Source organism: Cenococcum geophilum, assembly GCF_001692895.1.
Source record: "Cenococcum geophilum 1.58 unplaced genomic scaffold K441scaffold_83, whole genome shotgun sequence".
Classification (NCBI taxonomy): domain Eukaryota; kingdom Fungi; phylum Ascomycota; class Dothideomycetes; order Gloniales; family Gloniaceae; genus Cenococcum; species Cenococcum geophilum.
In genome coordinates this window covers 155,238-176,458 of record NW_027137641.1, presented here as the reverse complement: position 1 = coordinate 176,458, position 21,221 = coordinate 155,238, and the positions used below count along the sequence as shown (strand labels likewise).

General features: G+C 48.9%; 5 protein-coding genes across 5 annotated transcripts; 3 read left to right on the top strand and 2 right to left on the bottom strand.

Annotated features, from left to right (window-relative positions):
• Nucleotides 1-1,714: 1,714 nt before the first annotated feature.
• On the bottom strand, nucleotides 1,715-3,636 carry K441DRAFT_593347 (uncharacterized protein; the record flags this gene model as incomplete). Its single annotated transcript, XM_067644913.1, has 4 exons — nucleotides 1,715-2,076; nucleotides 2,129-2,802; nucleotides 2,875-3,012; nucleotides 3,074-3,636. 4 exons carry the CDS (start codon nucleotides 3,634-3,636, stop codon nucleotides 1,715-1,717), a joined length of 1,737 nt encoding a protein of 578 aa, XP_067497123.1.
• Nucleotides 3,637-6,636: 3,000 nt separating this feature from the next.
• On the bottom strand, nucleotides 6,637-9,330 carry K441DRAFT_670470 (nuclear matrix protein). Its single transcript, XM_067650288.1, has 7 exons — nucleotides 8,692-9,330; nucleotides 8,565-8,643; nucleotides 8,389-8,507; nucleotides 7,711-8,328; nucleotides 7,504-7,656; nucleotides 7,131-7,441; nucleotides 6,637-7,074 (listed from the first exon to the last, which is right to left on the bottom strand). Exons 1-7 carry the CDS (start codon nucleotides 8,914-8,916, stop codon nucleotides 6,744-6,746), a joined length of 1,836 nt encoding a protein of 611 aa, XP_067497122.1. The 5' UTR covers nucleotides 8,917-9,330; the 3' UTR covers nucleotides 6,637-6,743.
• A 412-nt stretch (nucleotides 9,331-9,742) lies between these two features.
• On the top strand, nucleotides 9,743-10,635 carry K441DRAFT_593368 (Swi3-domain-containing protein; the record flags this gene model as incomplete). The annotated part of the gene is made up of 3 exons (XM_067644914.1): nucleotides 9,743-9,906; nucleotides 9,966-10,044; nucleotides 10,102-10,635. The coding sequence occupies 3 exons, from the start codon at nucleotides 9,743-9,745 to the stop codon at nucleotides 10,633-10,635; spliced, it is 777 nt and encodes a 258-aa protein (XP_067497121.1).
• A 244-nt stretch (nucleotides 10,636-10,879) lies between these two features.
• K441DRAFT_622670 (antiviral helicase) lies at nucleotides 10,880-15,237 on the top strand. Its single transcript, XM_067646013.1, has 5 exons — nucleotides 10,880-13,674; nucleotides 13,724-14,000; nucleotides 14,054-14,241; nucleotides 14,296-14,475; nucleotides 14,531-15,237. Exons 1-5 carry the CDS (start codon nucleotides 10,894-10,896, stop codon nucleotides 15,029-15,031), a joined length of 3,927 nt encoding a protein of 1,308 aa, XP_067497120.1. The 5' UTR covers nucleotides 10,880-10,893; the 3' UTR covers nucleotides 15,032-15,237.
• Nucleotides 15,238-15,728: 491 nt separating this feature from the next.
• K441DRAFT_670467 (ARM repeat-containing protein) lies at nucleotides 15,729-19,514 on the top strand (the record flags this gene model as incomplete). The annotated part of the gene is made up of 10 exons (XM_067650287.1): nucleotides 15,729-16,008; nucleotides 16,064-16,142; nucleotides 16,200-16,660; nucleotides 16,715-16,899; nucleotides 16,955-18,144; nucleotides 18,191-18,322; nucleotides 18,372-18,917; nucleotides 18,975-19,138; nucleotides 19,187-19,304; nucleotides 19,352-19,514. The coding sequence occupies exons 1-10, from the start codon at nucleotides 15,919-15,921 to the stop codon at nucleotides 19,510-19,512; spliced, it is 3,126 nt and encodes a 1,041-aa protein (XP_067497119.1). The 5' UTR covers nucleotides 15,729-15,918.
• Between the last annotated feature and the right edge of the window lie 1,707 nt (nucleotides 19,515-21,221).

Sequence of the window (21,221 nt, the reverse complement as noted above, 5' to 3'; positions counted from 1 at the left end):
AAGGTAAGCGGGTCCACCGAAAAAGCATACAAAGGTTGGGAGATCCTGAACTGCTTTGACAGGTAGGTACTCGGTAGGTAGCCAGGCAGCTTCTGCTTTGACGCACAACGCAAGGACAATATCATGGCCATCAAAGAAACAACCAACTTTTTTTTTTCGCTTTTACATTTTCGACGTGCCGGCCAAGGGCTCTCGACGTCTCCGCAATGCTTATGCGAACGGTCTGCGTGATGAGCGAATGGCCAACCACTCAAGACTTCGAGGCGGCTTAACTCCGATAGGCGCCCTCCAATCCGCCATAGCAACGGCGTCGCTGCTAACCCCGAACTGATATCGCCACAGGCTAAAAGGGATGCCTTGCGAAGCGGATGGCCAAGACCAGCCACTACCTAAAGCTACCTTCGTACACTCCCTTTAAATGACTCATTGGGAGCATGCTGCATCTGCACAACCTCCGTCGAGGGCTTTTCATGCTGCCGCTAGCTAGACGGCCCTCGACCTACCGGTCTGCTTGTCATGCCATTGGTGTGAAGCCTCCCAGCCGATGCAAGCAATAGCCTCGCGCACAGCAACGTCAATGCCTGTCTTGTGGCCCGATCGGCTACAGAGGAGGATGAGGAAGGTCAAAGTCCGTGGAAGGCGTTTGGGCGCTGGTCTGCCTGAGTCCAACCACGTCCAACCCACACGCCTCTCCAAAGTCTGTGAAGCCCTGCGCATGTAGCATGTGAAAAAAGTTTCGCAGCCTGAAATCCCAAGGTCCACGGTGAAGCCCACGTGATACCCCCCGTCTTGAAGTCTCACCAGAGCAACGGTTGCAGGCAGAATGCCGCAACCTCTTGTACCTGAGGATCTCGCCCACACACCTCTCCACATCCCTTCCACCGTGTTTCCCGCATTTCCGAGTTTTGAGAGTGTTTGGATGGAATCGCTGTTTCGGAATCTGCTGGCCGCCGCGGGCGCACATCCGTCTGCTGATCCGCCCTTGATAGTTCTTCGAGAAGGCCGCGTAGAACGTTTCACTAAGCCCTACGGGAAAGTGGCCAGCGCCTCGCAATTTATCACGCAGGAAATTTAATAACTTAATCCAATGTCCCTGACTATAATAATCTATGATGACTCGCCGCACATGGCTAATGTGTTCCTGAATCGCGCGCCTGTGTACCTACAGTCGCAATAGTAGCACTCATGTAGCCACACACGCTGAAATAGAAGACTTCTTGGCATCATACTCGTAGATTCTTTCTAAAAAATTTCCGTGGTATCGATAAGGGGTGGAAAGTGGTGAACAGCTACGTACAAAGTAGATACAAGAAGGGTATTCGCGCCGTCCTGTTGAAGCAAAGCACTTCAACGCCAGCGAGAGTCCCGCGCCGCGGGCCGGCCTAAAACATCCAACAGGCAAATCCAGCGAACGCAGCTCCACAGGGCGCAATGAAATGAAGACGCGGAAGAACAACGAGTACGAAACAGTCGCCCGGAACAAAAGAGACAATCTCACACAGTCGAATCGCAATATTATGGCCGTTAGCTTCATACCAGTCTAGGTCGGTGGGATCCAGCATCCTTCCATAGTTTCCATGACCACGATTTCGTGATGATAAAGAGTTGGTTCCTCCTATCTAGGAGGTCGCCCTGATACCCTCAATAGTTGTCATCAAAGCGTTTTACGGTGAATATGCATCCTCCAAGGATGGAACGCTGCAGCCTCATCCAGTCAATATGATTGCTGCAACTGTACGGAGCCGTCATTCGTATCGTCGTTTTCGTGATTTGATCCTTCAACCACTTCACCCAACACTGCGCCAACCTGCGAGTACTGATCATTTTGACCCACATCCTGCCGCATGTACGAATTTTGGAACGAGGTGATGTGGTGTGGCGCACTCATGTGCGGCATCTGGAAGCTCTGAGTCACCAGTGGCGAGCTTGTGTAGTTAGGGAACGTCGCAGTCTGAGGCGTAGCCACACTACGGCTTGGTGTGTAGTGAGTGCTCAACTCAATCCGTCTAGGCACGTCGCCGGAGAAAGAGCGCATCCTCGTGGATGCTCCAGCTTGGAAGCCTGGGATTTGAGGATCTTCAGCCGTTAGTAAGGAATCATTGGTAAGCCTAGAGAGTCATCAACTTACAGGAATAACCAATGCCATAAGGAAGCATGGAATTGGAAAAGGACCTTTGCGGCCCTTGGTCGCCACTCATCTGCGAGTTGTCCATTTGCTGCCCGGAGTGATCGTCCACACCATTGAGATTACCGTCATTCCCATTATTTGTATAAGACATGCTTGCTCTCAAGGGTGAAGAAAGCGATTCCGCACGTGTTCTTGCTATGCGGTCGGAATGTAGTTGCAAACGAGGAATCCCTGGGTGCGGCGCGTATCCTGAGTTAGAGCTCATAGACATAGATCCAATGAAAGGGTTGGATCTCCTCGGGCTGCCATCAAGCGCTCCGGAGGAGTATCCGAACGGGGAATTTTCAGCGCCAGCAGGTGCTGGTGATAATGTATCGTTCACAGGCTGCGGTGGTGCGAAAGCAAATCCGCCGAAAGCAGGGCTAATACCGGTAGGGGACAGGTGAGTGCCTTCAGGAAGTCGCCGGATCGTATCGGTGCTAAGCTGATGGGCCATGTCTCGTTCTGGGAATCCTGGACTATAAGAGCTAGGCGAAGTTAAAGGCGTCCCAATTCCATGCGTTGTTCCAAATGGTGAGTGAAGCGCTTGAGTCATGTCGAAATCGTCGGGTAGCGCTCTTGATCTCATCATTCGTTCGCGGTCATCGCTCGTTAAACGCTTTAACTTAGCTCTCCTACCAAACCCATATTAGTTCAATTATCGTAAGTGGTATTAGACACATTAAAAGGGCCAGGGAGCGGCTCACCGGTTCTGGAACCACACTTGCACCTGCCTTGGGCTCAAGCCAGGAATTTCTCGAGCAAGTCGTTCTCGGTGGGCCGCGTCAGGGTGTGCTTGACGTGTGAACTCGCTCATGAGGAATCGTGTTTGATTGTGTGTAAGCCTAAGTGCTCTGTTAGGTACCAATCAATGAAATTGAAGTTCGTGTCTTCAAATTTGCTGACCTGAATCTCTTCATCTTGCGCTTCTGCGCCCTCAGCTCCGCAGCGGAAATTGGTGGGTTTTGTTCATCCTCTCCTCCGTCACCTGATAGAGTGCCTCCTTCATGGATGTCTTCATGCTCATCACTCTTTTCCCCACAGGGAGATGGCGGCGTGAGCCTTGACACTGGGCTTGCTGGAGCGGATCCACTAAAAGTCACATTTGACAATTCACCTGAATCGAGCTCTTCGAGTTTGCTAATCGTGATGCGCTCTCTTTGCGGCACTGGCGAGCCCCCAGAGCCATCCAGAGAATGATTAGACGGATGAAGAGAATGTCCTGAAGGCCTTATCGTGTAAGGAAAGCTTCTGTGGGTTCGTAACATCGGACGCCTTTGCATGTCTAATGGAAGGCCTGATACTTCGGCGTGTAGCATTGCCATGTCGCCTTCGGAGTTTGTGGAAGTGGGGTCCAAAGGTTTAATATCCTGGTTTTGCCACTCGTTTTCTGCGGGAGTCGCGTTATACGCAGACATACGCGGTGAGCTAGGCGGAGAGAGCGGAATGAAAAGATTTCCGTCAACCATTTGCAGCTTCAGGGGCGGTGTTTCGATGCGGTGTTTGGTTTGGCTGTGGCTGAACGACCTAAGAGATGACAGTCAGCACGGCTGACGCCTCACGCATAGAAGGCGCCTACTTTATCGTTGAGCCTCGACTTCTTCCTCGTTTCTAGCAATCAAGTGACGAGAAGGTAGTCAAGTCTGATCGCCGCTGGATACTGCTGTAGTGCAACTGGCCATACGAGCTCCGCCTTGAGCACTCAGACGAGATTATCGTCAACTCCCAACAGATCTTTGCTGAAGAAGTCCGGGAAGTTTGCGCAAACAAGAGTCAGTCTCTAGATCCAGTGCGGGGTACGGCGCGGATGATCGGCGATTTGAGATGGTGTTTTCGCGATGCTTTAAGATGGACCGAGGGCACACACCAGCGCGACGGACTCTGGTTCGCGAATCTGTCACGGAGAACGAATCTGGCGGTTACGTCTCGTAGAAGTTTTGGGTTGCTGATACGCGGGACCCAGGCTGAACTGTTGATGTCGCACCTTAAGACAGAATGGGGCGCAGATTTTTCGTGTAACAACTCTTGAAATAGAAAGCTGGTAAGGGACGTGATACGACGGCCAAATAAAGATGCACAGTGTCCGTGGGGTCCTTTAGCAGAGAGAGACAAGCAGACCGTTTGACACTGAGATATCTGAATAGTCCAGTGTAGATTGATGACAACTAGTGGCCTTTGTAATAATACTGTGGAACAGCACGGAGGCTATATCAGCGATAACGAACAAGAAAGTGGAGGGACAGATTATTCATACAAGAAGGCTTGACGGCACTATAAGTTCGACGATCCGGATAAATCGAGCTTAACAGTACATCGGCAGTCCAGGGTCAGACCACCACCAGGGCGCACTCCATCTTAGGAGGACATAATAATCTTCGAGGATATGGACGTAGTTGTTACACCACGAGAGGCGTGATTGTCTTCCAGCGTTAGCACAGCAGAAGACAAGATCAGGGCACAGGGGTGCGGTACCTCAGGGCGGGACCCTAGAGAGATGGAGCAGCGACGGAGGAAAAACTGGCGAATGAAAGGCTGATGGGGTCAAGTGTGCTTGAAGGCCAAGTGTGCTGTTCTCGAAAGAGAATGAGGAAAAACTGCATGGTGGGCTCTAAGGTTCGCAGATGACAGGGAGCATGGAGGAAAACGCCGACAGCGACGCCTGATCCGTGGCGTTCAGAACAACAGTCGACGGAGATGGGCCGCCATTGGCAGAAGGCACAGCGGGAGTTCCAGGGACGCCAGGAAGGCGGCAGGGATGGAGCAGGGCTCGGCAACGCTTGTTGCGGGGTCTAGGTAGGCAGGTGGGTGAGGAGCGAGGAGCTGGACTGACAGCTCTCCACCAGCCGTCGCTAAGGATTCATCCACGATCCGGGCGAGTGTTCCTATCATCGTCCCCACGTCTGTTGTGGCTAAGATAGCCTCCACATGCGTTTCGTAACCTCCAAGGCGTGGGAGATTGCGTCAGGAACGCGATGGATTTTCAGCCTTAGAGCCGCTCAAGGCGCCCACCCTAGTGCATGAAAACGGTAGTGTCAATTCATGTGTCGGCGGACTAGACCTAGCCTCTTCTCTTGCCCCTGCTGATGCGCATGCACGATCGGTTGAGGTCAGCGTCTAGTGGGCTACAACTGCCAATCGACAGTCCACAACCGACTGACCTTCAGATCTGAACGATGAGATCCAACGGTGAAGTGCTCGGCCCGCTCCGGGAAAATTCTGCTTCTGGAAGACTGCGTGCTGCGGACTGCATGTTGACAGCAGTAACGTTATACTACAACGTGACAAATGCTGGAGCCACGAGGGTCCCGGGGCCAAACAGCATGGCTCAGGCTCTCAGCGTAGGAATTTGTTTAGCAGCTGCCAGCCCTGGGTCGAAACGGTTATAATTTCCCTAATCCTCGACGCAGGGGCGATCAGCTCTCACCATGATCGCTGCAGCAGGATCATGGCCGTATGCACCCCTGGGAGGGCGTTTCGACGACTTTCCGCAATGATCAGCGGCCGGGTATACAGAGCGCAACTAAGAAAGGAAATCAAGCCGCGCCAGAAAGAGGTTTGATCCGTAGCGATGGCATAATGCAACAAGCAGACGCGAGCATAACACGACCGAGGGAAAACCACGCAGAGGGCCGAAGCCGGCTCAGAAACAACGAGAGGAGAAACGGCCATGCGCGGTGAAGTAGACGAGAGAGAACAAACACGTTTACAAGCTAGGGTATATTGCCTGGCAATGCCGCGCAAAACAGCGTTTCCTGCCGCCACTCGTCCCCGCGAGCCGAGTCTGAGTGGGATCTGGGCAGTGGTGGACAATGCCTGGGAAATGAAGGAGTGGCAGAGAGGCCGTCTTCCGCCGGCGGAAATTCAAATAGGCTCATTGGCTGGGTGAGACCTCGTCGCGGAGGTTTGATGGCTAGCATGGATACGCTCGCTTGGTGTGCTTGGAGGAGCAACCAAGGAGAGGCGAGGAAGGTGGGAGCCCTTTCATTTCGGGATGCTGCAGAATCGCCCAAGACGGCGGATCGATGCTGACAACGACAATGAGCCTGAACTGGGCCAACACCACAGCGCAGCTCATCCTTCGTCCCGGCTTCGCTCCGGACGCACAAGGCTGCTGCTGTGTCTGTGGTACCACTCACCTGCGCTCACTCGCCCGAGAAAGGGGCAGACAGGCAGACCAGGGACCGCACGCCGCGGCCGGGCTTCTCGGGATTGCGCGGCTCTGGAGGGTTTAGAACCTGGAGAACCTAACTGCAACTCCCCATTGCCGTCGAGGATGGTCGACGAGCATCGCCGCCAGCCCGTCTGCACGACGGTGGCGGTCACAAAATGGTGGCACGGTGAAGCGGGAGTGTGGAGGATCGCTCGGCGACGCACGTCTGCTCAACCGAGGCGGATGGCGACGCCACAACCTTTTCGCCTGCACATCATCGTCAAAAGAAGCATCACGGCCGCCAACATTGGCGAGATTGGCAAGATTGGCAAGATTTGCACGCATCGACGCATTGACGCATCGACGGTAGATTCTTATCGCAACGGCGCTTGCAGCCATGCTGCTACTCCACCGTCGCAGCGGCAGTTACTTAACTCCCTCGGCCCGTTTATCCCCTTCTGCCCTTTGCTGCTCCTGCAGAACAGCATCCCTGCCTTCCGGGGCGGTGGGTGCGCTCTCTTCTGCTGCTGTGTCATCCACCGTATCCGGCTGAAAGAGCCTCTCTAGAGATTTGCTGTCTTCGATCCTATCAAACAAGCTCAGCTTGTCCTTCGATGCGATGCGGAGTGCTCTCCACGTTTTGCTAGTCTTAGCTTCCCCCAGGTTCTCCTTTTCTTGTTCTGTCATCGCCAGGTCCATGTCCAACTCTATCCCTGCGACGGCCTCTGCAAATGACTCTGCACTGGGCACGACATATCTGATCTCTCGTAAGCACATCGGAGAGAATACGCTATTCGGGTGAGCGAAGCATACCTATCAAGATCCTTTAGCCTTTCAAGTCCGCTCGCACTCTCACTGTCTGAGAGAAACCTCAAGTCTAAGCCTGCAAGCGTCGAGCGCACTTTCCTGCTGGAATATGCTTTCTGCGCCCCAGATTTGGCTTCTAGGAAGTCTGCTGTGGAGACCCTATCACGTATAATGGGCTGACAATTCTCCATTTTCCACCTTACCCAATTCTTATCTCGTGATAGCACGGTATCCACCATGCGGTAGTAGAATTTGCCGTCGGGGCCCTCCTGCAGGTAATTTGCAATGGAATTTTTAATGCCCGATGCCCACTCGGTCTGTGCTTTGAGGTAAGCCCAAAGGGTTGGTGAGACGGCCGGATTATATTGCAGGGACTTACGTCTTGCTCACTGAGGGTGAAGCTGTACTGTAGCGCCTTTTGTGCGTTGACTTGATAAGGTTTCTTCTTAGATTTTTCTGTCAACGAAAGAATGAAATCGATCAGAATCAGTGCCTGGACCAGAATATGCCTCTGGAATGCCAGGTCACTCAACTATATGTAATCAGCTCAGCTAGAGAGAAGCCTTTTTAGTAGAGAAGTACAAACCTCGAGCTTGAACAGATCACGGCTGGTGAGATACTTAGGGTTGAAAGTACTAGCAAACTCATCGTACCCATCGTCAAGCTTCCTCTTTACGCCCCGCTTACCTTCTGGACTTGGCGCTTGAATAACCTTAGGAACCTCTTTGAATTTCGCAAGCGTAGCTTCTAGTCCTTTCTTAAAGTCGTTAAAGTTTTCTTCACTGAAGAGACGAACAGGATTCGAGAAGGCGTGTTGTAACGACCAGAAAATTGGATAGAGAGTGTCCGTGTCAAGCGTTTGCGGCTTTTCTTTCACATTTTGATCTGGCGCTCCAGATTTCGCAATTCCGTCCTCTTCTCTCACTCCATCAGGAGCTGTGACGGCTTCAGCCTCCCCTCCGACATCGACATCCATGCGATCCTCGGCTTTTTCTGAAGTCTGTGCAGATACCTCGAAAGTCGTCACATTCTCGACGTGGAACTCCCCTCGTAGATTCACAGAACTCTTGTCTCCCAGAGGGAAACTCTGAAAAAGAAAGATGTACACACGCCCACAAAACACAGCATCCTCGGCGCGAGAGAGTCGACGGAGGAGTTCATTGCAGGAGCGCAGTATCACCAAGTCCTTGTTCTTAGAGTTTGTCTGAAAGATATACTTTAGCAGGAAGAAAAGGTGATGAGTGAGACAATCAAGTTCACATACTGCAATTAAGACCTCTCTTCGCGACTCAAGAAAGTCAAAGACTATCCTACAGCCATCGATACTTTGGCTGTCGAGGAGCTCCTCAACAAGCAATAACACAAGCCCTGAGTAGCACTGATCTGTGAAATAGTTAACACTAAACTAAGCCTGGCAGGAACAGGAATAATGGGACGAACCTCGATCTCCACAGTACTGGAGAATATCAAGCAAATTCCAGATCTGTACGAATGCAGGATGATCGATGGGTGTCGAGGCCTTTATATCTGTCAGAGAGGAACAATCTTGACGGGCTAGAGTAGTTACCAAGATATCATAGAATATATTTCGTGCAGCTCTCTCAACAATTGACTTGTGGGTCTCCTTATCCCCGACCGCATCGCTTAGAAGCAGTTCATCTTCACCAACGAGCTCAGAAACTGGTAAAGCGGGGTCGACGGTGGTTGCCTTTTTGACATGTTTTGCTCGCTCAAGAAGCTCCTGTAGCCTATACGTCATGGCTTGCGCCAGTTCGATATCTAAGGTAGCCATCTTGCCACAGAATGATTAAAGATTATCTTGAGTGAGATCTTTAGTCAAAAAAACTATAGATATTGGATAGGGAAGAGATGATCCAAATATGTTGCAGTCAAATATATGATGAACTTCAACAGGGAGCAAGGCCGCGCGATTGCAGAATGAAAGAGGGGATGAGCGTTTCTTGTACAGTCTCCACTGGTAATCGAAAAGGCTCAAGGCGACAAGCCTAATCGTCTGTGGTTGGATGAGAGGCAAGTATCAAAAAAGGGACGTCTGTCCTTGCCAGGGTATTCAAAGTTGTTTGTTAGGAGTTTCGAGGTGGTAGAGTCAGACGGCGATTAATGTTCAACCCGAACGAGCCATTGTTATAAATCAAAGGTATATCAGAATTGTGCAGCCGCGAAAAGTCATACACGGTGAATATTGTCTATTCGCATTGTTTGACTTTGGCTGAATGACACTTCTCTGAGGTTCGGAATAAGGTTTCACTAGCGGCCGTTGGGATACAGTAAAATATCTTGGCATTTTACGTCAGCAGGTGGGAACGCGTTTTGGGACGCGTTTATGGACGCGTCTAGAGGGATGCATATTTAGAGCAAATGAACACCGCTTCAAGCACATCAAAGACTTGTTACGAACTTAGTAAAACTATTCCAGTCCTTAGCATAATTTTAATTTTCACAGGATATAAGACTACTCTTCACAATTGTTTTAACACACCCTCAGAATAGTTCTCTCAGATAATTCGACGAACAGCACTATGGCCTCAAGAAGCTCCACACAATCCATACCACCCGATGGCGACGAACTCGATGATTTGTTTAATTATGATGCCGCCATGGACAATGCCTTCAACAGTCTCGATACAAATAAGACTGTGACAGCGAGGCAAGAATCAAGCAACCACCCGAATGTAAATGGCGAAAAGGAAGGACTGGGCATTGATGAGGAGATCAAGATAGTGAAGAAGAGGCAACCTGTTGCTAAACTTGATGAGCCGCGGTAAGTGTATTATTTTCCAGGAGTTAGGTATTTTGAGCGCGGCAAATTGATGGACGTAGACTGCTCTCCGCCGCCGGTATTCCAAAACTACGACGAATCTCCAAAGATCGTCTGAAATTCAAAGGAAAGGGCCATGAGGTACGTCAGCAGGTAGCTATCTCCTTAATTGGTCTTGCTAACTTATCCCACTACAAGTTCTCAGACATAGCCCGGCTCCTCAATATGTATCAACTCTGGCTGGACGATCTCTACCCTAGAGCAAAGTTTGCCGATGGCCTTGCTATCATCGAAAAACTAGGACATTCAAAACGCATACAGATGATGAGAAAAGAGTGGATCGAGGAAGGGAAACCTAAAGCAACCAAGGAAATCGATCAAGGAAGGAACAATCATAATGAAGAAGACGCCACGACGGGTAGGAGTGAGGTTAATGCCGAACAGAATACTCCCATAGAGCGAACTACAGTGGAGACAGACTTGGAAACTCCAGTACCAGACGATGCGACAATAACCATTGAGGAACCTACCAATAATGGTGCGAGAGCCAGTCCTAACGGTGATGAGATTGATGCATTACTTGCAGAAGAATCGGCACTTGGGGCTCTAGACAATAATCTGCTCATATCGGGGATCGCGACAGCATCAAGGCCTTCCAAGCCAACGGCAGTACAAGATGATGAGTTTGTGGACGATATGGAAGCTATGGCAGAAATGGATGGCCTGTGGTAGCCCAAATTCTGCGCTTTATCATGCATAGCAGGGAGTTCTGGCGACGAGCATGGATTCTACTTTAGTTTCGCAAAGGCACACATGCAAGAACTAGGTTTGAGGGTTTAATCAATTAAAAGCTGTGCCTGACGATCAAATATACGCCATATGCGCATTGCGGCGCGAGGGGAAGCTAAGATTTAAGGTTATCGATAATGCACGTCACTCATTTTGTTCCACTGCTACTTACCCACCTCAACCCAGCGTTGAAACAGATGCATGGCATTCAAGGTCCATACAACCGTCCTCTATGATCACTTTGCCCATTCAAAGAAGATGAACGGTCTCGCTAATGCCTTAGCCAAGGTTCTCCTAGCTGCCGAATCCGTTAGCACAGAAGATCCAAACTGGATAGATTCAATCTTAGACCAACAAAGGCCACGCAAGCGATCAAAACGGACAAAAGAGGAGCTGAAGCAGGAGCTTGAAAAAGATTTCCTATGTCCTTCAACATCATTTAACACAAAGTGGCTGAATGAGTTACAGCAGCGGTGGGATGCGCCAACTAACTACTCTGAGCTCTTCGAAATTGCTCCAACTCAAACTCGCACCATCATTCGCTTTACGCGAGAAGGGCTAGAGGGCCGAGTCACAGGATATCAGGAAATAACAATACCAGCGAGCTCCGCTACCGCGAAGAACTCCACTTCACTGTTGCGAAAACCTGCTAATCGAGCCGACTTTGTCCGAGGTGCCGCTGGATTCTTTCCTTTTACCCCAGGAGGCTTAGATGGAGTAGAAGCCATAGCAGCTCTGGAAGATGAAGTGATATTACGTCAAGAGCGTGAGAGAGCAAAGAAGCAAGGTGGCCTTGATAGGGTGATCAATTTCGGAGTCAGAGGTGGGCTCCTGGAAGTTCCACCAGGTTTTATGCGAGGTCTCAAACTCCATAAAAAGTTACCGGAAGACAATAAAGCAGCAGAAGAGGTTGAAAAGGCTCTAGGAGAAGAGCCAGAGCCTACCCTTGACACAAATACACACCCAGGAGATGATGCTGATAATGTTCTGGATGCAAACGATGCCTCGAACCCTGAAGCCGAGAGCGAAGCAGAAGGTGACGAAGATATCGACTCGCTGCTACCTGTTGAGTTTCCAGCATTAGCTCCCCGTGGTCAACTCGGAATGGCCTCCTCGAAAAGAGGCGGTAGAGAGTGGGCTCATATGGTAGATGTCAACCGGGAGATACCAAACTTCCAAGAATTGGTGCCCAATATGGCTAGAGAATGGCCGTTCGAACTGGACACCTTTCAGAAGGAAGCAGTATATCATCTTGAAAATGGCGACTCCGTTTTTGTTGCAGCCCACACATCCGCTGGCAAGACAGTTGTTGCAGAATACGCCATTGCTCTGGCAGCTAAGCATATGACCAAAGCTATCTATACCTCCCCCATCAAAGCCCTGAGCAACCAGAAGTTCCGTGACTTTCGGGCCACATTTGATGACGTAGGTATCCTAACGGGAGATGTTCAGATCCGGCCAGAAGCAAGCTGCTTGATCATGACCACGGAAATTCTGAGGAGTATGTTGTACCGTGGGGCTGATCTAATTAGAGACGTGGAATTTGTTATTTTCGATGAGGTGCACTACGTAAATGATCTCGAACGCGGTGTCGTTTGGGAGGAGGTCATCATTATGCTTCCAGAGCATGTTACGCTTATATTGCTCTCTGCCACCGTTCCGAATACCTATGAATTTGCATCCTGGGTCGGGAGAACAAAGAAGAAAGATATCTATGTTATTTCAACACCAAAACGTCCTGTACCACTTGAGCACTACCTTTGGGCCAACAAAGCCATGCACAAGATTGTTACCGCCGATAAAAAGTTCATCGAAAGTGGCTGGAAGGACGCCAACGACGCTCTTTCGGGCAAAGATAAAGTGAAGCCAGTGGCAGCAGAGGAACTAGCTAACGCAAGAGGTGGAGGTGCCCAAAGAGGTGGCAACCGAGGCCAGAACCAACGAAGCGGACTACAAAGAGGCGGTTCCCAGCAGCGTGGTGGTCCACAACAGCGTGGACGTGGACAGCCCGTACAACGCGGTCGGGGTAATATTGCCAGAACTGGACGAGGTGGCGGTAGAACAACAGCGGCCCAGGATCGCAATATTTGGGTTCATCTCATCCAACACCTGCGCAATAAAGAACTCCTTCCAGCTTGTATATTCGTGTTCTCGAAGAAACGCTGCGAGGAAAATGCCGATGCCCTTTCCAACCTGGACTACTGCACAGCTGCTGAGAAGAGTGCAATACATATGACCATCGAGAAATCCATCGCTCGACTGAAGCCAAAAGATCGGGTGCTGCCACAAATCCGACGCCTGAGAGAATTGCTGAGTCGAGGGATCGCGGTTCATCACGGTGGGATGTTACCAATTGTCAAAGAAGTTGTGGAGATCTTATTTGCCAAAACGCTGGTAAAAGTACTGTTCGCTACGGAAACATTCGCCATGGGCTTAAATCTACCCACCAGGACGGTAGTATTCTCCGGCTTCAGGAAGCATGATGGACGGGCATTCCGGGATTTATTGCCGGGCGAGTATACTCAAATGGCTGGAAGAGCTGGTCGAAGAGGTCTTGATCCTGTAGGATCAGTCATCATTGTAACTCCAGGTGCTGAAGAAGCTCCACCAGTCGCCAGATTAAGGCAGATGATTTTAGGGGATCCAACGAAGCTAAAATCACAGTTCAGACTCACTTATAACATGATCCTAAATCTCCTCCGCGTGGAAGCACTGAAGATTGAGGAAATGATCAAACGAAGTTTTAGCGAGAATGCGACGCAAGCGCTACTTCCAGAGCATGAGAAGAAGGTTAAACTCTCGGAAGCAGATCTTGAAAAGATCAAAAGAGAGCCCTGTGATATCTGCGATATCGACCTAGAGGAGTGCCATCAAGCTTGTATGAACGTCCAACGACTAACTTCTGAGCTTCATTTGGCGGCACTGGCCACACCTGTGGGCAGAAGGATATTTTCTCCGAAGCGGTTGCTTGTTTACAAAAAGGTGGGTCATGACATTGGACCGTTTGGCTATCAAATACTTATTGCTTTAGGATGGTATACGGTCCGTTGGCATGCTTCTTCTTGAAGGCATCAGTAAAAGCGTAGAGCCTACGGTACAAGTACTAGAAATAAATACTAATTCAACCCGCCAGCCTAGTGACTTACTGCCATGTCTCCCGGGATTTGTGGAATTCTTCGATCCATTACCACACAAGGAATCGGATATGGTACTCAAACCTGTTTTCATCCCTCTTAGTGATGTCGAATGTATAACGAGGACTTTGCTCAAAGCCCCTCAACCCCTTGAAACCCTAATAAAAAGATCAGGTAATACCCTTACTCAAGCGTGTGTATTGCAGATATATTAAGATGTTAGTCAGACGCTCTCGAGCTCGCCCGAGATCAGTTTATGCCAGTCTGCAAGTCGTGGACTTACAAAGATTGGGATGAGCAAGATTGGGAGAGGATCAAGGATCTCTCTTTTCGCAACATTCTCGATTCACGGAAGAGAGAAGCTGAAATTGCCCAGCATCGAGCTTGCATTAAATGCCCCAAGTTTCTACAGCATGTGGGTCTACTCAATCTGATAAATAAATACTTCACACTACTGACTATTTCCGAGTTTGCAATGCAACATGACGAATGGGTAATCAGAGAGTACATTACCCAATTACGACAACTCATGTCAGATCAGAACCTGCAATTGCTGCCTGACTACGAACAGAGAATTTCGGCGTTAAAAGACTTGGGCTTCATTGATGAGAACTCTAGGGTTGAGTTGAAAGGCAAGGTTGCCTGCGAGGTACGAGAGCTCTGAATGAATATTGGCAATTTATTCGCTAACCGACTCTATATAGATACATTCAGCTGACGAACTTGTACTCACGGAGCTCATCCTGGAGAACGTTTTAGCGGACTATGAACCAGAAGAGATAGTCGCTTTGTTGTCCGCTTTTGTCTTTCAAGAGAGGACGGAGATCACACCAACATTGACTACGAACTTAGAGAGAGGGATTGCCAAGATTATTGAGATCTCAGAAAAAGTCAACCACATTCAGACAGTCCACCAAGTGATCCTTTCCGCGGATGATTCCAATGATTTTGTCAGTCGGCCAAGATTCGGCATGGTGGAGGTCGTGTATGAATGGGCCAGAGGCATGTCATTCAATCGCATCACTGACCTTACGGATGTTATGGAGGGCACTATCGTGCGTGTCATCACCCGTTTGGACGAAACTTGTAGAGAGGCCAAAAACGCCGCACGAGTTATCGGCGACCCAACGCTATTTTCGAAAATGCAGACTGCACAGGACCTCATCAAGCGTGATATCTGCAGCTGCGCGAGTCTATATTTGTGATGGGTGGTGAATTTTACGTTAACAGGAGAGGAATGTGATAGTTTTGGACGAGCATGAGGATGGTGCTATACCTGGGGAACGGCATTGACAAGATTTCCGGGAGCTATGTAAGCTCGGCTGCTATTATTGGCTCGAAGGAAAGCATTGGCTCAATCCGTCTTACTTTTGACGAATTAAATGCTTACTGCCTCTGTGACGCCTGTGACGCTCGCGCATAAATGTGATCTTATCAACCCAGACAGAAAACTTTTTGTCTTCACACCCCAAGGCCTGCCAAAAAAAAATCGCGTGGGACTACGCGCTCAGAGGCTTGGTAAAAATAAGGATTACCACGCGTGAACATTTCCCTAAAATAATGATATAGGCATAAGCATCGCTACATCCTTCCACGCCGGGTTTAGAGGGTTGATAGTATAGAGGTTGAGTTGAAAAGTTTCCACGTGGAATGCAGTGCGGTAGATCGCTGTGGATGACCTCAGGAGACTAATTGAGCAAGCAGCCAGCAAATCCCAACCAATTCCTCCCATGAGGGCGGATTATGAAGGCTGCAGATTGTGAAGGAAGCGCACAGAACGTGGGAAAAAGCGGTAGGGAAGAGCCACAAGAGCGCCCGCTTCTGATCCCGAGATCCCTGCACATTGGTGGTTGTTAGGCGGCCTCTCGACCAACCCGCAATATCGAACAAAAATTGCAACCCCTCCACCGACTGCAGTAGGGCTGCTTCACAGACGAGCACGTCTTGGCTTTCCACGCTGTGTTTCCACTTCTCGCACACTGGCTCTGCAGTGCTGCAGCTCGCTTTCCGCAACTTCACCACCGCCCGCACCGCGCCGACTGTTCGCTCAACCTGAGATACAACACCCTGGACTCGACAATCGGACCCCACGATGGATGTTGCTGGCCTTAGAGACCGCATTCAGGCTACGCTTGATTCCAACGCAGATATCAGAAGACAGGCCGAGTTGGACCTCAAATATGTGGGTGCCAGCCTCCACAGGCTTCCACGCACCTTGCCCACTAACAGCTGCTTAGGCGGAAGACAAAACTGGCTTTACAGACGCGTTGTTGAATATTCTCGAAGCTGAGCAGGACAACGGTGTGCGATTGTCCAGTGCGTCTTCACCCTGGCAATCCTTCGCTTAGACTCTCCTCTAACATTTAATCGCAGCTGTCGTCTATCTGAAGAATCGCATAACCAAGGGATGGGCACCGGCTGAAGATTTCACGCAAGCCAAACCGATACCAGAAAATGAGAAGGCTTCTTTCAGAAACCGCCTGGTCCCCATACTTGCAGCATCCCCGCCCTCAATTCGAGCCCAGCTCATTCCCACACTCCAGAAGATTTTAGCCTACGACTTTCCCCAGCGCTGGCCAAATTTCCTCGACATCACCATCCAACTTTTGAACGCTCCAGATGCCAACTCCGTCTTCGCTGGAGTACAATGTTTGTTGGCTATATGTCGGATTTATCGATTCAAGGCGGGGGAAAACAGGGCCGATTTTGACAAGATCGTCGCGCTGTCATTCCCAGGACTCCTGAATATTGGAAATAGGCTTGTGAGCGAGACTAGCCTGGAGGCAGGAGAAATGCTGCGGACAGTTTTGAAAGTCTACAAACATGCCATATATGTGCGATACCAGATGCTAACTATGATTGGACTATGATTACTGACCGTCATATAGTTCGATCTTCCAGCCTCCCTCCGAGAACAGCAGATTATGGTTGGCTGGTGCACTCTGTTTTTAACAGTTGTCGGTAAAGAGCCTCCCCAATGTTCCCTTCCTGGTGATCTTGACGAGCGAGAGACAAGTCACTGGTGGAAGGCAAAGAAATGGGCCTATGCCAACTTAAACCGACTATACGTGAGGTACGCTGTAGAAGCAGAGCTTATTCCATATTTATCTCGCTGATTTTAATATCAGATATGGCAACCCTGCAACGCTAGGGAAGAACAATGACATCGACTACACTGATGTTGCGAAATACTTTATTACCAACTTTGCGCCCGAAATTCTCAAAGGATACCTCACCCAAGTTGAGAAGTGGGTTGCGAAAACCGTCTGGTTAAGCAAAGCTTGCTTATACTACACCCTTAATTTCTTGGATGAATGCATCAAGCCCAAGTCGATGTGGAACCTTCTTAAGCCACACACAGAGAATCTTATATCGCATCTCCTTTTCCCAGTGCTTTGCCAATCGGATGAAGATATTGAGCTTTTCGAGTCAGAACCTCAAGAATACCTCCACCGGAAATTGAATTTCTACGAGGAGGTTACTGCTCCAGATGTCGCCGCTACAAATTTTCTGGTCACCCTCACCAAGAGCCGTCGGAAGCAGACATTCACAGTCCTCAACTTCGTCAATGGAATTGTGAACAATTATGAATCGGTGCCTGATGACCAGAAGAATCCAAGGGAAAAGGAAGGCGCGTTACGAATGATTGGAACACTTTCTGGGGTCATACTTGGAAAGAAGAGCCCGATTGCTGACCAAGTTGAGTACTTTTTCGTCCGGCATGTGTTTCCAGAATTCCGTAGTCCTCATGGATTCCTTCGAGCCCGTGCTTGCGATACTCTAGAAAAGTTTGAGCAGTTGGATTTCAAAGACCCGAATAACCTTATCATCATCTATCGGAATATCCTCGAGTCTATGGCCGATCCAAAGCTGCCAGTGCGTGTCGAAGCTGCTCTTGCACTTCAACCACTTATACGGCATGAAATTATTCGAACATCTATGCAGCAGAACATCCCACAAGTCATGCAGCAACTTCTCAAACTGGCAAATGAAGTCGATGTGGATGCATTGGCAAATGTTATGGAGGACTTTGTGGAGGTATTCGCAAACGAACTCACACCATTTGCTGTCGCTTTGAGTGAGCAATTACGAGACACATATCTTCGAATTGTTCGAGAGTTGTTAGAGCGCAACCAACAAAAAGAAGATGATGATACATACGGGGACTTCCTTGACGACAAGAGCATAACTGCGCTGGGTGTGCTCCAGACAATTGGTACTTTGATTCTTACACTGGAGAGCACGCCGGATGTGCTCCTACACCTGGAGACTATCCTTATGCCGGTTATTACCATAACTCTCGAGAACAAGCTATATGGTAAGTAACCCTAGAATCTACATCATTGCCGTATTTATACTTTTAGATCTATATAACGAGGTGTTTGAGATTATCGATAGCTGTACCTTTGCGGCAAAGAGCATCTCTCCCACTATGTGGCAAGCGTTCGAGCTTATTCATCGAACATTCAAGGCTGGTGCTGAACTCTATCTCGAAGGCGAGTACTATTTCAAGCGTTTCTATTTGACTCCGCTAATATCTGGTAGATATGTTGCCTGCTTTGGAGAATTTTGTCAATTACGGATCCGAAACTCTTATCCAGAACCGCCCATACCTTGAAGCCATCGTAGACATGGTTCGAACCATTTTCAAAGATGACAACGTTGGAGGTGTCGACCGGATATGCGGGTGCAAGCTTGCAGAGATCATCATGCTGAACATGCGTGGTCATGTTGATGACTTCGTCCCCGAATTTATCCAGCTTACCATGATTGTTCTTACCAACGATGAACCCAAGGTCAAATCCCTACGGATACATCTCATGGAGGTGGTTATTAATGGAATATACTACAACCCATTACTGGCTCTTCACGTTCTAGAGAGCAATGGTTGGACCAACAAATTTTTCAGTCTCTGGTTCTCAAATATTGACAGCTTTACCCGGGTGCACGACAAGAAGTTGTGTATTTCTGCAATCTGCGCTCTCCTCATATTAAGAGCGACAGATGTACCTATTAGTGTACAGCAAGGCTGGCCACGATTGCTCCAAGGCATCGTCCGGCTATTCCAGACTTTACCTGCAGCAATGAAGAGTGAGCATCAAATTCTTCACGTTTTATAAAGCGTGGCACTAACACAGTTATCATTAGACCGGGAAGAGGCCAAGAAAGAAGACAATTTCGACTTCTCCAATGAGTACGATGAGGAGGAAGAGGAAGAATGGGAAGGTGATAACGATTGGAATAATGATGCTGATGAGGCTGAGGATGTTAAGGATGAAAGCGCAGCATATTTGGAGTTCCTCAATGAAGAAGTACATGTAACCATGCAGAATGAATTTGCAGTGACTAACTTTGGTCAGGCTCAAAAATTCACTGCCGTTAGCGATGATGATGATGATGAGCTTGAGGAGGAAAGTTTGCTTGAGACTCCCCTTGATAAGGTGGAGCCATACGGCATGTTCAAGGATGCCCTACTCAGTATGATAAATCTAGTTGCAACACACTCCATACTGATTAAGCCTTAGGACTCCAACAAGAACAGCTCCAGCTGTATGAGAACCTCACAAAGAACCTGAACCCTGAAGAACAGCAAGTAGTCCAAGCTGCCGTCCACCAAGCCGATGTCATCGCACAGCAGGTCGCCCGAGCGCAACAAACAAATGGCAACCCAGTCGCTACCGAGTAAATATCCTCATCATCCACCACCACACTCCCCACCCATCCTCAAACCCCCCCCCACCCCCGTATCATTCCCTCACCGTCCCCTTGGTACAGATCTCTTTAGTCCAGCGAGCATGCAAACCCACCCCGGCGTTGATGTTGTTTTCAGGCGGATGGCGTAAGAAAGCGTTTGTGTGTTTTCCCCGCAACGCGGCAAGGCGATGGTAAAGTGGAGATCTATTTCTCTATGACAATACAATTTGTGGGCGACCAAGGGAAGGTAGTCATGTAGTTAAGAAAGACTTTTCTTTTTCTGCTTTTCTCTTTATTACACTCAAATCACGTAGGTAGTTTGATTCAAAGCGGCTAGGGTACACCCCCTTATTCATTCTCAGTGATTGCTGGTTTGGATTGAAGATGTGTGTTTTGGCTTGATGGTGAAGGAGAAAATGGATAGATGAGATGGATTGAAGATATTGATGTGGTCGGAGATTTTTTGATGGTATGAAGAATACATTGTAGACGCTCGAAATATGTCATGAGAAGTACTAGCTGCTGCCTGGGGGATAAATTGCTGAGGATCCTCCAGAACGTAGATTTATGGTACAATCGACACCAAAGGATAGCTACTTAGAAACCTATACTTATTTTTTATAAGCCAGAGTCTCCAGAGCGCTTCAGTCGCATGTCAAAATAGTCGAGATTCTAAGCCGCATAACTAGGTGACCTTTAGGATCTATACCGTACTTGAAGGGCGCCCTGAACCACTTTCCGAAGGACCTAGATTATTTTGCTTCTATGCATAACAGTACACAATATTACTGATAATAGGGAATCCCTTAAATTACCTTGATAGTCTAGATACGCCTTATTAGAGCTAAGATAGTGTTTTGAAGCCTTTTAAAGTGTTTAAGAATAATAGCAGTACACCACTTATTTAAGTAGGTAGTTTGGCTATTAAAAGACAGGACGCACTAACGCAAGCACTTTCTAACTCACATTAATCTAATTAAGAGAACACAGTAGGTGGTCAGCAGAGCAAGAGGAGTTTAGGATACTAGAAAGTACTTATTGACAATTTTTAGAATTTATGTATATGGACATCGTTGGGTAAGGCTTATACGGCTGGGTGTACAAAGAACATGCTCACCAGGGGCTACTTAGTAAGAAGTATCTAAGAAGAATCCACCAAGACTATTAGTCAGCTAAGGGCAGTCATAAAAATCTCTCATTTACGACCTGCATCCCGCCATCCGGCCTTCATCTTCTATTGTTTAGCTGTTCATTCCACATCTCGACCCTAACCTCACAACGAGCACGGGGTCTTTGCTTATCATACGGGGCATTATCGGCTATGCATCTCCTGCAATGACCCGCATACCCACCCAAAGTGGGGAAACGGCTGAAGCCCGAAGATACTCTGGGCCTGGATGGCTCCGGCCCCAGCTCGTCTGCTAGCTCTAGCTATAGTTGGGCTAGTGCTAATCCAGCTGTTGATCCTCTTGGCCTCGAAGATGGCGGTCCTGTGGGTCCTGTTGTCGATCGGTAGTCCGTGCACCGATTGTAAGAAAAGAACGAGGACTCTGTCTATTCAAACTATGAAGAAAAGAAGCTATTTATACATGAGGTAGGTCCAGGCAACTAAGTCAAATACCATAGACAACTGAGACAAAATAGGTAATAGAAACGGGTGGTGAGACCTAGGGTACTAGGCATCAAAGACAGTAGTAAGAC